This window comes from Chionomys nivalis, chromosome 11, assembly GCF_950005125.1.
Source record: "Chionomys nivalis chromosome 11, mChiNiv1.1, whole genome shotgun sequence".
Taxonomy (NCBI): domain Eukaryota; kingdom Metazoa; phylum Chordata; class Mammalia; order Rodentia; family Cricetidae; genus Chionomys; species Chionomys nivalis.
Window position 1 is genome coordinate 34,885,544 of NC_080096.1, and position 15,311 is coordinate 34,900,854.

A 15,311-nucleotide genomic window follows, 5' to 3' on the forward strand; every position below is an offset into this window, starting at 1 on the left:
CTTACATATTGATCTAACCCATTTCTAATATTCTGTGTAGCACCATGAGCTGGCTTACCAGGAAAGATCTTAACCTGCGTCTGTCTGGAGTGGGAGAATCATGGCGACTCAATGACTCGGCTTCTTTCTCCCAGCATTCTGTTCTGTTTACTCCACCCACCTAAGGGTTGGCCTATCAAATGGGCCTAGGCAGTTTCTTTATTAATTAACCAATGAAAACAACAGATAAATGCAAGACCCACCTCCATCAGCTGCTGGAGACAGAAGTGCTGAAACTTTGCTGGTAGGTCACAACTTCATGGTGATCCACAGATTAATGGGGATGAGTTAACTTAAGATATAAGATTAAGCCATTAAGAAGCTAGAGTTAATGGGCTAAGCAGTGATTTAATTAATATAGTTTCTGTGTGATTATTTTGGGGCCGAGAGGCTGGAAGCAACAAGCTGCCTTCCTCCAACAGTTGTCATATAGATATAACCATCTTGTTGAAATAGTGTATGATGTGGAGGCTCTATCCCCAGCCTTCATGTCTCAATTCTGTGTCTTTACTTGTTGTTCTTGCGAGTTCCTTTACTTCCCACAGCAAACCCAGCACCTACGTAGTTTCTTCTGAATTGTCCATATTAAGTGGATTGTGAGTGGTTACTAATTCAGACTGCAGAGCATCTAGGCACTGCTGCCCTTCTCCCTCTAGGCCTCATGGGCAGTGCAAGCCTTGTGATGCCAAAGGCTCTGGTGACTATCTTGCATCGTTCCTGGGCCATTCATCTGCTGCCTGAAAGTGGTTGAGCCTCCTAAATGGATGCTGAGCGCATCTTCCAGCTCCAGTTTCTTTTGACTGGATAAATCTGAGCATTACTTTGGGACATTTTTCCACAAACATGTCAACACACAAATGCCCACACTCACACATGCATGTACACACATATACATTTTTTTGCTATGCTGACATTTATGTCTTCCATGGTCATCATTGATGGTTATGATTCTATTATTTCTACTGCCTCAGTTCAGTCTGGGTTCTATTTCTGTAGGGTAATAGATGGAATGAACTTGCTTCTCCTTAACATCATTTTTTTCTGATTGTGGACTCTTTCTGACAAAATTTTTGTCATTGATGACCCTGGGAGCCAGGCTAGTCAGGGTCATGAGTGTCCTTTCTGCAATATGAACCTCAGATCTTCCTTCCTCTTCCCTGTCTTATTTTGCTTTTCTGAAACCAGTGGGTTTCCTTCCATTCTTCCACACTATCTTATGAGGTTTTGTAGATAGCATATAGTTGAATTTCATTTTTAACATCTATTCAGCCAATATAACTCTTTTAATTGGAAAGTTTAATTTTTTTCTGAAAAGTTTCTGTTTTAGACTCGAATGCTAGTTTTCTAGGGCCTTGCTTGTTTGTGACTTGGCTTATGTCTCTTGTTTTAAAAATTTTTTTGGCTTGGACTTTTTTTTTATTGATTATTATTGAGCTCTACATTTTTTTCTGCTCCCATCCTTGCCTCTCCCTTTCCCCCTTAAAACCTCTCCCATGGTCCCCATGCTCCCAATTTACTCAGGAGATCTTGTCTTTTTATACTTCTTATGCAGATTAGAGCTATATAAGTCTCTCTTGCTTACCTCATTGTTACCTATGTTCTCTGGGATCATGGTTTGTAGGCTGGCTTTCTTTGCTATATGTTTAAAAAACAGCTATGAGGGAGTACATGTGATAACTGTCTTTCTGTGTCTGGGTTACCTCACTCAAAATAATGTTTTCTAGCTCCATCCATTTTCCTGAAAAATTCAAGATGTCATTATTTTTTCTGCTATGTAGTACTCCATTGTGTAAATGTACAATATTTTCTTTATCCATTTTTTGGTCAAGGGGTATTTAGGTTGTTTCCAGGTTCTGGATATGACACACAAAGCTGCTATGAACATAGCTGAGCACATGTCCTTGTGGCATGATTGAGCCTCCTTTGGATATATAACCAAAAGTAAGATTACCAGCTCTTGAGGAAGACTGTTTCCTAATTTTCTGAGAAATCACCACATTGATATCCAAAGGGGTTGTAACAGATGGCATTCCCACCAGCAAATGCAGAAATGTTCTGACTCACTTGCTCAGCAGTTACTCCCCTGTCCCTGTTTGGGTGGAGTTTGCCAACTCTGGATAAGGTCGCTGGATAAGTCCTGATCCACTTATGTACTGGGACTGGGTTGGTTCCTGTCACTTGATTTGCTCCTGGCTTCTACTGCTGGTGGACCTTGCTTCCTCAGGCCCTCTCTGTCCTAGGTAGCAGGTTCAGTCCCTTGCCTTGAACTTTTAAGAGCTTAAATATAGCTTATGTTTGACAAGACCATATTAGTTTAATCTAAACAGAGTTCTTTGAATTTATTGCACTTAGATGCTCATATATTTCTCAATGTTTGGAAGGCTTTAAACTATTATTTAACTATACTTATTTATTTGTATTGCGTTGCACATGCATATCATCATGTGTGTGGAGACTGAAGCACAACTTATGTTCTCTCCTTCTATCAGGTGGGTTCCAGGGATGGAACTCATAACATCTACTTGGAAGCAGGAACTGCTAACCACTAAGCTGCCTCATCAACCCCCATGGAGTAAGTTTCTTTTCATTCTGTAACTCCTACAATGCATAAATTTTTATTTCTAGATCTTGTTCACCTTATATACTTTATTCTTTGTTGTTTTCCTATTTCTTTGTCTTTGTTTTGTATAGTTTGGTATTATAAAAGCCTGTGTTCAAGCTATAAATTCATTCTTCTGCATGATGCAATCTGTCATGGAAACTCTCATTGGCATTTTTATTTCATTTGTTGAGTTCTGTGTTGTGTCTGTTTGATTTTTTTCTTTTTCCATTAAAAATTGTTTTTTATTTTACATACCAACCAAAGTTACCTTCCCTCCCTTTCTCTCACAGCCCATCTTGCCTCTCATTCTACCCTCATTCACTCCTCAGAAGGGGTAAGGCATTTCTTAGAGAGTCAAGAAGTCAAGAATATCAAGTTGAGCCTGGACCAGTCTGCTCCCCCTGTATTCAGGCTATTTGGTTCTTCACATAATCTCTATTTTTTTATTTTTAATTTTTTTTTAAAAAAATAAACGATATTTTATTACTATACACACCCAATCCAAGTTCCCACTCCCTCCACTCCTCCCATTTCCCCCGCTTGCACCCCCAACCCCACATTCACTCCTCAGACAGGGTAAGGCGCATTGCTTTGGGGAAGGTCCAAGGCCCTCCCTTCTATATCTAGACTGAGCAAGGTATCCACCTAAAGAGAATAGGTTCCCAAAAGCCAGTACAAGTAGCAAGGATAAATTCTGGCGCCCATTCCAGTGGCCCCACAGTCTTCTCCAGCCATGCAACTGTCAGCCACATCCAGAGGGACTAGTTTTGCCTTATGCTTTTTCCTTCCTAGTCTGGCTGATGTTGGTGAACTCCTGTTAGATCAGGTAGACTGTTTTAGTGGGTATACCCATCATGGTCTTGAGCTCTTTGCTAATATTCTTGCTCCTCCCACTCTTCAACTTGACTTTGGGAGCTCAGTCCAGTGCGCCAATGTGGGTCTCTGCCTCTGTTTACATCAGTTGCTAGATGAATGTTCTATGGTGATATTTAAGATATTCTTCAGTCTGACTCCAGGGCAAGACCAGTTTGAGCACCCTCTCCTCTATTGCTGAGGGTCTTAGCTGTGGTCATGCTTGTGGATTCCTGAGAATCTCTCTAGAGCCGGTTTTCTTGAGAACCCCACAATGGCTCCCTCAATCAAGATATCTCTTTCCTTACTCTCATATCTGTCCTTCCTCCATCTCTACTATCCTATTCCCTCAAATTCTCGTCAACCCTCCCCTTCTTCCCTCCTTAGCCACTTCGCGCCTTCTTTTTTCCTCCACCCCTATGTTCCCTCTTTTTTCAGGTGATCTTCTCTATTTCGACTTTCCATGTGGAACTATCTATGTTTTTCTTAGGGCTCACTACATTACTTATTATCTAGGATCATGAACTATAGGCTCAGTATCCTTTGTTTATAGCTAATATTCACTTATGAGTGAGTACATACCATATTCATCTTTTTGCATCTGGGTTACCTCACTCCAGATGCAGTTTTCTAGTTTCATCTATTTGCATGCAAATTTAAGATGTCATTTTTTTTTGTTTACCACTGAGTAGTACTCTAATGTGTAAATTGCCACATTTTCTTTATCTATTCTTCAGTTGAGGGGCATCTAGGTTTTTCCAGGGTCTGGCTATTAAAAATAATGCTGATAGGAACATAGTTGAACACATATCTTTATAGTATGATTGAGCATCTTTATTTCTTTTTATAGTTTCATTTTTTGTTTGTTTTTAATAAAGTCTGTATTTTTCCACATCTTTTCAAGTTTCCTTAGAATCATCATTTTATGTTTTTTTCTTAGGCATTCCATTGATTTCTTTCATAACATTTACTGGAAAGATATTCGTTTTTTTTTTTTTTTGGTTTTTTCGAGACAAGGTTTCTCTGTGGTTTTGGAGCCTGTCCTGGAACTAGCTCTTGTAGACCAGGCTGGTCTCGAACTCACAAAGATCCGCCTGCCTCTGCCTCCCGAGTGCTGGGATTAAAGGCGTGCGCCACCACTGCCCGGCAAGATATTCGTTTTTTGTTTTTTTTTTTTTTTTTGAAAGGAATGGGGCCAGTGAGGCCAAGTGAACCTTTATGATGCTCCCTTACTACTCTCCAACCTTGTTCCCTGTTACCCTCAGATACAGAAGATTTTGTGAACCTTACCTCTCTAGTAAATCATAAGCTTCTAATTTTCAGAAACCTGCTTGCTTCAGTCAAGAAGGTGTATTATTCAGGGACAGACTATTATTGACTTTTCATCATATTTCCCACCCTGCAGAGTCAAAGCCAAGTAAATACCGATTAGCTGACACAGAGCTGCTGTAACTTTAGTGGACTATGTGCGCTCCTGTGGAATGCTGCACAGAAGCAGCTCCTGGCGCAAGCAGTGTTCCACTTAAAACAGCAGAACACCAAACCAGCTTGTCAACTGCTCAGAAGTTTCATATATGCACATCTAAACTCCCATCAAAGCAAAAATATCATCAATGTCATCTGCCTCTTGAGCAGTTTCTGGCACACTGTATGTGTGTGTTTGTCTCTCTGTCCACAAACCAGTTTCATTTCCACTGCCTGCTGTGACATTCCCATGGATCCCCGGCTCCTTTGTTTTTAGAACAGGCTTTGAAAGTCTTCTCAAGATCTCCTTTTTGTTAGGACAGACATCTGTCCTCTGAACTGTCCCACCTGAATGGCTCCACTTAGCACTGGTGTCCCTAGTGCTCTTTAGAGTCCCTTCAGGGATCTTCTGAGTTTCCTTTAAAAGATTTGACTGCAACTTTCTCTGTGGTTTCCTTTGTCTCGATAAAACTTTATGCTTTGATCTTCTTTGTCTAGGAGGACACTTTGAAGTGCTGGTAATGGAGCCTCGAAGAAGGCACTTACAAAGAGATGTTTTCAAGCACTGTAGCTTCTTTGGCAAACTATAGCCTTGAGCTTCCACGTGTCTCAGCCTGTTGCTCTTCAGAAGCTTGCTGCCCAGATAGGCAGCCTGAGCCTTGAGCTTTCTGCTCCGGCACCACACGACTGCAGTTTGGATTTCTTCAGAAAGCTGGGTGAAAGTCTTGGTCACGCGAATTCTTTGCACAATACTGTTAGCCCAGGGAGCTCTTCTCAGTTTCTGAGAGGACAGTTTGCTTATCTTAAAGTTGGATTGAGAGCACTTAAACTCAGGGCTGGCTTCCTGAGCAGCCTGGTTCCGCAGCTTCGTGCAGAAAGCCCGCACGTCAAATCCTGATGGTTTTTCGTTTTTGGTCTTTTTACTCATTCTCACTGGCTGTCCCAGGTCCACACCACTCTGCAGATTGCTCTTCAATTGTTCAGATGATTTGGAAATTCTATCTAGAGTGTCTTCATTGCTCTTTGGTAGCTGTTCTTTCACTAAAAACAGTTTATTTAGCAACTTAGTTACTCCTTTAGTGGCAAAAGCTGCAGGCCTTTTTTTCTTAAAGAGTTCAATGTAAGGTGGCCCTAGAAAGTCAGTAACATCTGAGGGAAAGGAAAAATCTTTGAAGTAAGGCATGGGCTGAATCCTGGAGACCTTTTGAAGCAATCCAAGCAGTGGCTCATATAAGGAAATCAGCCTCCTTAGAAGCTCCTTATGAAGAACCCATAACCTGCTCACCAGCCCGATCATCACAAGGTTCAGAATAATGAATTCCTGCAGTCCTAAGTGCTTCACAGTCAACCGGAATGCCTTGCAGCAGCAGTCCAACAAGCGCAGTAACAACTTGCAGCCTCCCAAAACCTTCATCAGCACCACCTCCACCACCGGCTGGCTGGGGACGGCACAGTTTTTGGTGGCTCCAGACTGAGTTTCATTGGCAGACAACAACTGTGACAGGTCTTCAATTGAGCCCTCCAAATGCATGTTTTTCAAACGCTTTAAGCACTGCTCTACCTGTCGGAGAGCCAAATGCGGCTTGTGACGGCTCAGTCTGTTATGATTGCTGTAGAGGACGGAGCATAACACATCGACTTCCACATCTAAAGTCTGGCTCTTCAGTGACTTTATGACGAGATGGCATCCTTTAAGGACAGCTGCAGCGCAAAGGTCTAGGGTGGCGCTGGGGTCCGGCACCGTCAGTGTGCTACTGTTCCCCGCCTGCGGGATCCTCACGCGGTTCCACGGCTCCTGCCGTTTTTTATTCTTTTTTCTTTTTGTCAAGAGACTTTCTTCTGGAGATGTACCCAGGGTGACATTAGGGTAGTACCATGGGCTTCAGTTCAAGCATTGTAGTCTCCAAGAAGCTTTTTCACCTACAATATCAACATCGATGACACCTGTGAATGTGCATGTTTCATTGGCCTAGCTCACAAGTATTTGTGGTTTTTTTTTCCAGACAGGTCCCCTAAGAAAGTTAGTTCCCCCTAGCTGTGAGGACAATGCCTACTTTTGTGACTCAGGGTGGGTAGGTCACATTTTAGTTTCTGTTTTTTACACCAGGTAGGGCTGATTTGATGAACCCAAAAAGCAAGGCATGAATGACACAGCCCTGAGAGCCTCAAGGGACAAGGCTGCTGAAAGAGTACAAAGGCACATCATTGGGTGTATAGTAGTGGAAAAGGCCATATATCAGTGTCTGGGGGCTGTGTGAACCAGGATCCTCTGGAGGTTTTTCAACGCAGGGTTTCTCTATGTAGTCCTTGACATTCTGGAGCTCTCTTTGTAGACCAGGCTGGTCTCACTTACCTGTGCTTCCCGATTCCTGGCAGTCAAGATTTACATTACCTTGTTCAATCTCTGCACATGGACCAGAGGAGGCTTTGCTGTTCCTCTGAGCCTCACCTCAGGAAAGTGAAGCTTTGCCATTTTCCTACAGCTTTGAGGCTAGGATCCTTGACATGGCCATGCCTGTGTCAACAACACACATTCACTCAAGGCTTCTACTATTTGGGGCTTTTTCCACTCCCCACAATTGTGTGAGTACCATGCAGGGGCTAAGGTACAATAGCAGGCTCAGCTAGGAGACCAGTTAATGTTCATTGTTTGCACACTGTTTCTTCATGGGGACTTTACTCACTGAATTGAGCCGGGCTGGCTGCCCAGGCACTCCTAGGGATTCTGGTGGGTGGAAAGGGCCTCTATGCTTTTTCCTATGGCCTTGGTAGGGCAGGCTGCTTTGTGGAATTTAGGAAGTTGATTGGTTCTGATTGGCTACATTGTGGGAATCTGCAGAAAGGGTGGCGCTGAAGATGTTGTCCTGCAGGAGAGGGCTGAGTGATAGCTGTGCCTGAGTTAATGCTGTAGTGTGAGATTACCTGAGAGCACTGCAAACTGGGCTCTGGCTTCTCTAAGAGCAAGTGTTTTACATGCATGTGTGTTGGACAGGAAGTGCTCAACGCATTCACTTTGGCGTGAAGCTTAGGTTTGATCTCCTGTGAGGAACTACAACAGTAGATATTGTGTCCACCTTTACTAGGACATTGTGTCACTCTTTACAAGGACCTCTTGGGACTCGGGCTCTGTGAGATGTTTGTTACTACGTTTTTGCATAATTCCAGTGGAATAGAGCTTGATTCACTTGGCTTTGGCCCTTGTTATAGAGGGAAACACGACAGATACATCTAGTCAGCTGTTTTACTGGTGATTTCCCCCTGAGCACTTACTTGTGCAGGGTGATAGGGAGTGTGCACATAACAAGAAAAAGAGACACCAACCTTGGCTTAAAAGACCTCAGTCTAATTTATCAGATTTTCAGTAAGTACGGTTAGTTTACCTCTGCCCTTATTTTCGTGATGAGAAACTGATAAAAGAGAGGTAAAGTGATATTGTAAAGAGGAAGTCAATCAATGAGAGTTGATGGTAGTACTGGTCACCTTCCCTACTGGACTACAAGACTCCCTCTCCAGAAGATGCTGATATGCTCCCAAATGTTTTCTCCTCTGCCCTTCCTAATAACAAGGGATTCATTTCTCAACCCATAGGGCCGAAGGTCCTTTCTTTCTCTCCTAAATCCTGGGCTCTGTCAAAAACTAGAGCAAAGGGAAATGCAACAATTTACACTCCCATCTCACTGAACTTTATCCCAGTTTCATGACTGCTCTTGGTATCCACATGGTGCTCTTCCCCTCTGACCTCGGACTCTTGAATGGTGGCCTTTTTTCCATTTTTCCCCATAACCTATTATTTACCCCTCAAATGAGGGAATAGATGAAAGAGTTTTGGAGTTTTAACTTGACTCTCAGTTACACTTTTCTGTCTTTTTTCTTTAAAATTATTAATGAATCTTAGAGTATTTCATATAATGTAATTTGATTATATTCATCCCCTCTTCCAATTCCTCCCAGATCTGGGCCCCACTTCCCTAATACCGCACTCTGTGTTTTCATCCCCCTCCCCAAACCTGTCAAGTTCAATTTGTGCTGCCCATGTACTCCTGGGAGCATGTCCATTCACTGCACCATGGTTGATCTACCAGGGTTTGATTCTTTTCTCTACATCTTTGCAGGATTTATTGTCAGTTGTTTTCTTGATCTTAGCCGTTCTGTCTGGCATTAGACGAGTCTCAAAATTAACATTTCCCTAACTGATCAGAATGTTGAATACTCTTAAAATAAATTTTCTAGTTCGTTTTTATACTTTTGAGAACTCACTGTTGAGATTCATTGATGTAGAAAGTCCTGTTTATGTTTTGCTTTTATTGGTTACAAGAATCTTCATTGGCCTATGATAGGGTAGAATAGAGGTAGGCGGGAAAACTAAACTAATTCTGGGATAAAGAAGGAGGAGTCAGAAGATGCCATGAAGCTGCCACCAGGAACAGATGTGCTGGATCCCTGCCCATAAGCCACAGCCTAGTGGTGATACACAGGTTAATAGAAATGGGTTAAATTAATATATAAGAGTCATACAATAAGAAGCTAGAGCTATGGGCCAAGGAGTGATTTAATTAATACAGCTTCTGTGTGGATATTTTGAGTCTGGGCAGCCAGGAAAGAACAACAGGGCTCCTACAACAAATTTGTGCCCCAATGTGTAGGTAACTACATCCACATAAAAACCTGAGAGAGCTTGAAAAGGAATTCTACACACACACACACACACACAAGCAGAGTTTAAGGCAGTTTTTTTGCTCTGTTTGCTAGAAGCAAGCAAAATCATGATTCTTTAATAGAGGTCTTCTTGAATCAGTGGGACTGGAAAAAAACCCCGCACAGTTGCAAAGCTGCAACTTCCCAGGTCACCAGCACAAAAGGCTCTGACCCTTATAGAAGGATCATCTAGAGAGCACTTGAATGGGGTTTGTGGGCCCAGGTGCTTGAATGCCTGCTTAGGGTTAGGAGGAAAGTGGCTGAGACCATGTCCATGGCTCAGTGCCCCCTGTCTGGGCAGGCAATGGTATCAGGACTTCTAGGAATGCACAGACAGGAGAGGATGGCAGATTCCTGCCATCACACACAGAGACGTTTCCAGGCCTCACAGTGCTCTGCATGGCATATTTAGCTATTACGCAGATAAAAAGCGTTTATGTGTGTTAAGAAAAGTCCTCTACACCCCTGCAGAGAAATTCCATCAAGCTAAATTAAATGGAATTAAAATGCCCATGCTTTAATAAATGCAGCAGTCTTGGGTGGCTGAGAGCATGGCAGGGGAGACAGAAAATCCAAGAGCACATGTAAAACCTGGGACTATGTGTTCCTCTTCGGGACACCCACTTAAATACCCTGGCATTCTGGGATTTGGAGTCCAGACCAATACAACTCCCAGGCCAGAGGGAGTCTAGACCAATGCAATTCCCAGGACAGGGTGAGTGCAGACCAATGCAACTCCCATTCCGTGGGGTGGGGGTGGATGCCAGGGACTAGGTTAACGCTTCCAACTTAACATCACAGTCCAGACTCTTTGGATATAGGAAGTTGAAGTGATGATAATTCCAACATTTTAGGCTCTCTTTAGAAAAAGAGACTCAAGTCTTGGCTTAGGCAGCTGGTGTTGCCTGTAAAATACGCGTGAAACTGGCTGGGGTTAATGTAACAGTAAAACAATTAAAGGAATTGGGAACTCTGGATTTTACCAGACCTGATTCTGATGTAGCAATAGAATTTTTTTCAGGAACCTGTAAGAGAATTGGAACAGATTTCATAGCAAAAGGCTATTGCTTTAGGTTAAAAGGTATGAAGATGAAGACAATGAAAGGAAATTAGGAACTCTGAACCTCTGAAGATTGAAACCTTTTAATCCTGGACTAGGAAGCCTTGATTTGTCAAATGCCTTTAGACAGATCTGTGAGGAATAAATGAGCAAAAAATGGGATAGTTTTTTAGCTAGTGTGCAGTCCCAAATCCTCTCCTTAGTCTTTGAAGACCACCAGTCTTAGAAGCAGAGCTTGTCATTAGCTGCTGAGTACGAGAGACCCAAAGGTTTTTTTTCTGTGTGGGGAAGATTTTGTCTCCCTGTCTTGGCAGGATGAGCAGATCGATTCCCCGGGTGAAGCACCCAGAAAGCTGGAGAGATCAAAGGCCACGTTTTGCTTTTGTGGGTGGCTTTGCCAAACCCAGAGTCAAGGCGGAAGGTCTTCTATCTTCTTGGAGGAGCCAAAGGGTGCTGTAAAAGCTGGCCTGTTAAAGCTCTTGTTGTTAAAATACCATGATCTCAGATTTGTAAAGGCACCTGAGAACCAGGTACCATTCCTTGGTATTTTTAACTGGCCATATGAGCAAGTTTAGATGTCTCTTTTATCTAATTAATTACAGTTTATTATTGCTAGTACAATACTAGCACACGTGGGAACTCTACCATGGTGGCTGCCCACATGTTTGTATTTTTCCATAGCTGCTATAATCTGTAAGCACACATGTACACAAAACTTAAATCCACATCATGAAAACACAGTTACATACTTCTATAAACATATTGTGACCACATTATTTTGACAGAGAAACAAATAGGACAGCCTTAGAAACCTGTGTCAGCTGACTAGACGTTGTAAGAGGGAACAGAAACATAAGGAAGAAACATTAGACTAGGGAATCTTGGCTCAGTTAGTCCTGGTGGGGAAAGAGCAAGCAGCAGGGAAGGGAGGGGGAGCTGCCTGAGATGTACCTGAGCTGTTGTTTGTCTAATCCAGGCCCTTCTTTCTGAGCTGCTGCTGCAGACTAAGTCTAGTGTGGAGCCTAGGGAGCAGGCCCATTGGAGTACTGTCAGAGCCAATCTGCCGTGGGAGAGAGCTTCCAGGCCCCTGTCAAGAAGGGGCAGGGTGGTGGAAGTTGGGGCAAGACAAGAACACTGTCTGTGAATGAGCAGACAAGAAAGTACGAAATTGGCATGGGACAAACCACATGGTGATGAATGAACAGAGAAGGAAAAGCAGAAGGGGGGGTGAGAATGAGAGCACATATCTAAAAAACAAACAAAACAAAAAAAGTGCTCTAGCCCCAATTTAAAAGGATTTTTGTAAAAGGCAGCCAACGGGCATTTAGGACCAGCTTGAAATAGCAAGAAACCCATTGTAGTGCATGCTTGAGTGACTCAAATGTGTCACAGCGTGTCTGTCGAGACAATCTTTGAGCCAAAGATGGGACTGTGAAAATTGAATGTCCAGTGTCCCAGATCAATCAAAATTTACCTCAGCAAAAGTGTCTGACTTTTGCTGGGTGGTCAGGTTTTCAGCACAGGCCTGTGGCTTCATTGGAGTACTCAAAAAACAGATGGGCCACCCCAAACCCTACTGTGTACTTTAACATAGGAGCGCACCGGACTGATCTTGCCTGGTGGATGGTGTGCACAGGAAGAGCTTTTCTCAGCACAGTCCTGGGCCCTGGGCTCATGGGGGTAATATGGTCCATCTCAGTGGAACTGCCATCTGTTAAGAAAAATCCTCTCCTCTGGCACACAGAAATCCAACCAGGCCAAATTAAACTGAATTAAAATGCCATGTTTTAATAAATGCAGCACTCTCAGGTGGCCGAGAGCATGGCAGGGGAGACAGAGAACCTGGGAGCACTCAACATGGCCGCTACTTCCTGTGGGCCTGCCAGATAGCCCATGACCATACAGGTGGGCCTTTCCTTCAATCCCCCTCTTTCCTTGCTGCCTATTCCAACTAGGAAATGTTGGTTCTTCCTCTGGGATCCTTTGCACCCTTCCTGACACATAGCCAGTCAGGCAGTGACACCTATGCTCTTGGTCTAGATCAGGTCATCAAGCAGCGGAAGGCAGCCCTGCAGGACGAGAAGGAGCAGAAAAAGATCCAGCAGCGGAGACATCTGGACTTTCTGTACATTCTTCCAGGTGTTCGGGTGAGTGCACGGTGTCCACCCTACCTGACATTTGATCCCAAGGAGGTTTTTAGACTCTCCTTCTAAGGCAGGCTCCTTGCTCAACAAATATAACCTCCTGCTCGCCATGGCCCAAATCAACAAAGGTAAAATGTGCAGCGTAAGTGTGACTGGGCTGTGACAGCAGGGAGCTGACAACCTGGGTCACATGGTGGCGGCTTGCAGACATTTCTAGACTACCACGATCCCTAAAAATCTTGGCATTGCAGAACCTTAAGTTGTACTCTTTCTTTCTTTCTTTCTTTCTTTCTTTCTTTCTTTCTTTCTTTCTTTCTTTCTTTCTTTCTTTCTTTCATCACTCCCTTCCTTTCTTCCCCTCCATCTTTTCCTTTGTTCATCTCTTATTCATCCCCCTTATTTTTCCCTTCCTTCCTCTATTCCACAAAACTCAGTGCCTATCCTGAATCAATTTCTGTGCTAAGATGCAGAGGTAAGAAAGAACTTTCATAGCTATCCATCTGCATACAGTATAGTGACCGGGTTAGGGAAAGCAGTGTGTGAATGTTGATGCGTTGTTCTTGGGAGAGGAGTTCTTATAACCTGAAATATTTCTCTTTTTCTTCTGTTTAAAACTGTGTGGAATCATTCTATTATGGCACTACTTAACAAGTAGATTTTAAGGATATGCTAAAATAAAACAAAATTAAAATAGAGGGTAGAAGGGTAGGAAAGAATATATTTTTCATAGTTGCCAGAATTAAAAAAAGAGAATAATTGTCAGGGTTTTCGTGTACCTTGTGCCTACTCTGACTGCACCTTGGACAACTCCAGGAGATGATTCACACAGACTACGATGCAGCGCATTAAAGCATGTACACCCTGTGTTGTGGCTTCATAAAAATGTTCAGACCTGAGCCTGACATGTAGTAGGCATCAAATGAAGGGTATCTCATTATTATTAACAGCATAATAACTTCCTGAGAGACAGTCAATTGACAGTCAAAGGCTACAGTAAGTAGCTGCTGCCTATCTGACTTCCTGGTGGCCTGTTTCACTGTTCTTGTTTCCATTCCACAGATGTCTGGGTTAGACACTGTTCTCAGTACCTGGCTACTGGAGCTGTTGATTAGGATGATTAAAATACTTTGAACGTGACCAAGAGCTCAGTGTCACTGTCAGTGCACAGACAGAGGCTAGTGTCCCAGATAGGGGACATCAGGGGATCCAGGCCTAATGTGGAGGTGAGCCTGGCTGCCTCATGACCCCTTGTCATCAGCCTCTTTTCTGCTCACAGGCAGCCTGATCTCTATGCACATCTATGCCCTCCACAGGAACAGTGCTGTGTGGCCTGACCCAGAGGTACTCAACTCTGGGCTTAGAGGGCAGACAGGGTGTGGGCTGAGCGGTTTCCTCTGCCAGGATTTGATATTTAAGAGTCCTATCTTGTAGGTCTTTGACCCATTGCACTTACCTCTGAGGATGTGACAGAACTCCACCCCTTTGCCCATTTGCCTTTTTCTGTGGGGCCCAGGAGGGAGAGGGACAACATTCTCAGGCCCTCCAAGTAGGGATATAGCCCCACCCATTGGGGGCGTGTTCGCCTCAGGCTAATGTTTACTGATAAATCTGCCAGGGCGTGATCCCAGCAGCCCCTTTTTGCTCTGCTTTTCCTGTTCTCCACGGGAACCTGTGGTCCTGTAAGTCTATTTCCTTATTAAAGCTGTATATATTTTTATAATCTGTCTGCATTCATTTACGCCGTCACACCTCCAGACTGAGAGTAAAAAATTAAAGTCCATCATTGGGGAGACATCGTTATAAAATGCTGTGTGACAATGGGGACTTTTGACATTTTTCTTATTCCTGGGAAATGTGTGGGGTAGTGTTCCATTATGTGAGAGAGTGCAAGCCGAAACTCCCCATGGAATAATACCCAGTGAGGCCCTCACCATGATTCTAAGATTTGCTCATTAATTCCAGGTTAATAAATCAACCATTTATTATGCTGAATTCAAAAATAGTTACTATGTCTTTTGTGGGTCTCTAAGAACACTGGGTAGGCAACAGTTCAGTGCCTTTTTTTGCTCCTTGCTGCAGGATCTGCACTGGGCAGCAGTTTGCCATGAGCGAGATGAAGGTGGTCACAGCCCTGTGTTTGCTGCGCTTTGAATTCTTTCTGGATCTCTCAGAGCTGTTCATCAATATTCCCCAGCTGGTCCTCTGCTCTAAAAATGGCATCCACCTCCACCTGAACTCACTGGTCTCCGGGAAACAGGTCTTTGGAGATCACGGCTTGGACAGCACAGACTGTGGCTTTTCCTGGGACGTTGCCCTCCTAGATTGAGTGTGGAGTCATCATGGATCCCAGCTTTTGGGGACTTAAAGATGTGAAAGCATTGGGACTGACAGTCTCATGGAAGGCAGTCCCTTGTGAACACGTGTGTCTAATGACTCAATGCCTGGACTCTGGAGC

The 15,311-nt window shown here is 43.6% G+C and overlaps 1 protein-coding gene across 1 annotated transcript; it reads right to left on the minus strand.

The window, feature by feature from the left end:
* Positions 1–4,697: 4,697 nt before the first annotated feature.
* LOC130883834 (nucleolus and neural progenitor protein-like) lies at positions 4,698–6,685 on the minus strand. Its single transcript, XM_057784631.1, has one exon. The coding sequence runs from the start codon at positions 6,486–6,488 to the stop codon at positions 5,076–5,078; it is 1,413 nt and encodes a 470-aa protein (XP_057640614.1). The 5' UTR covers positions 6,489–6,685; the 3' UTR covers positions 4,698–5,075.
* Positions 6,686–15,311: the final 8,626 nt, after the last annotated feature.

Coding starts and splice junctions, on each gene's coding strand:
- LOC130883834 (XM_057784631.1), bottom strand. CDS start 6,488: ATGCATTTGGAGGGCTCAATTGAAGACCTGTCACAGTTGTTGTCTGCC.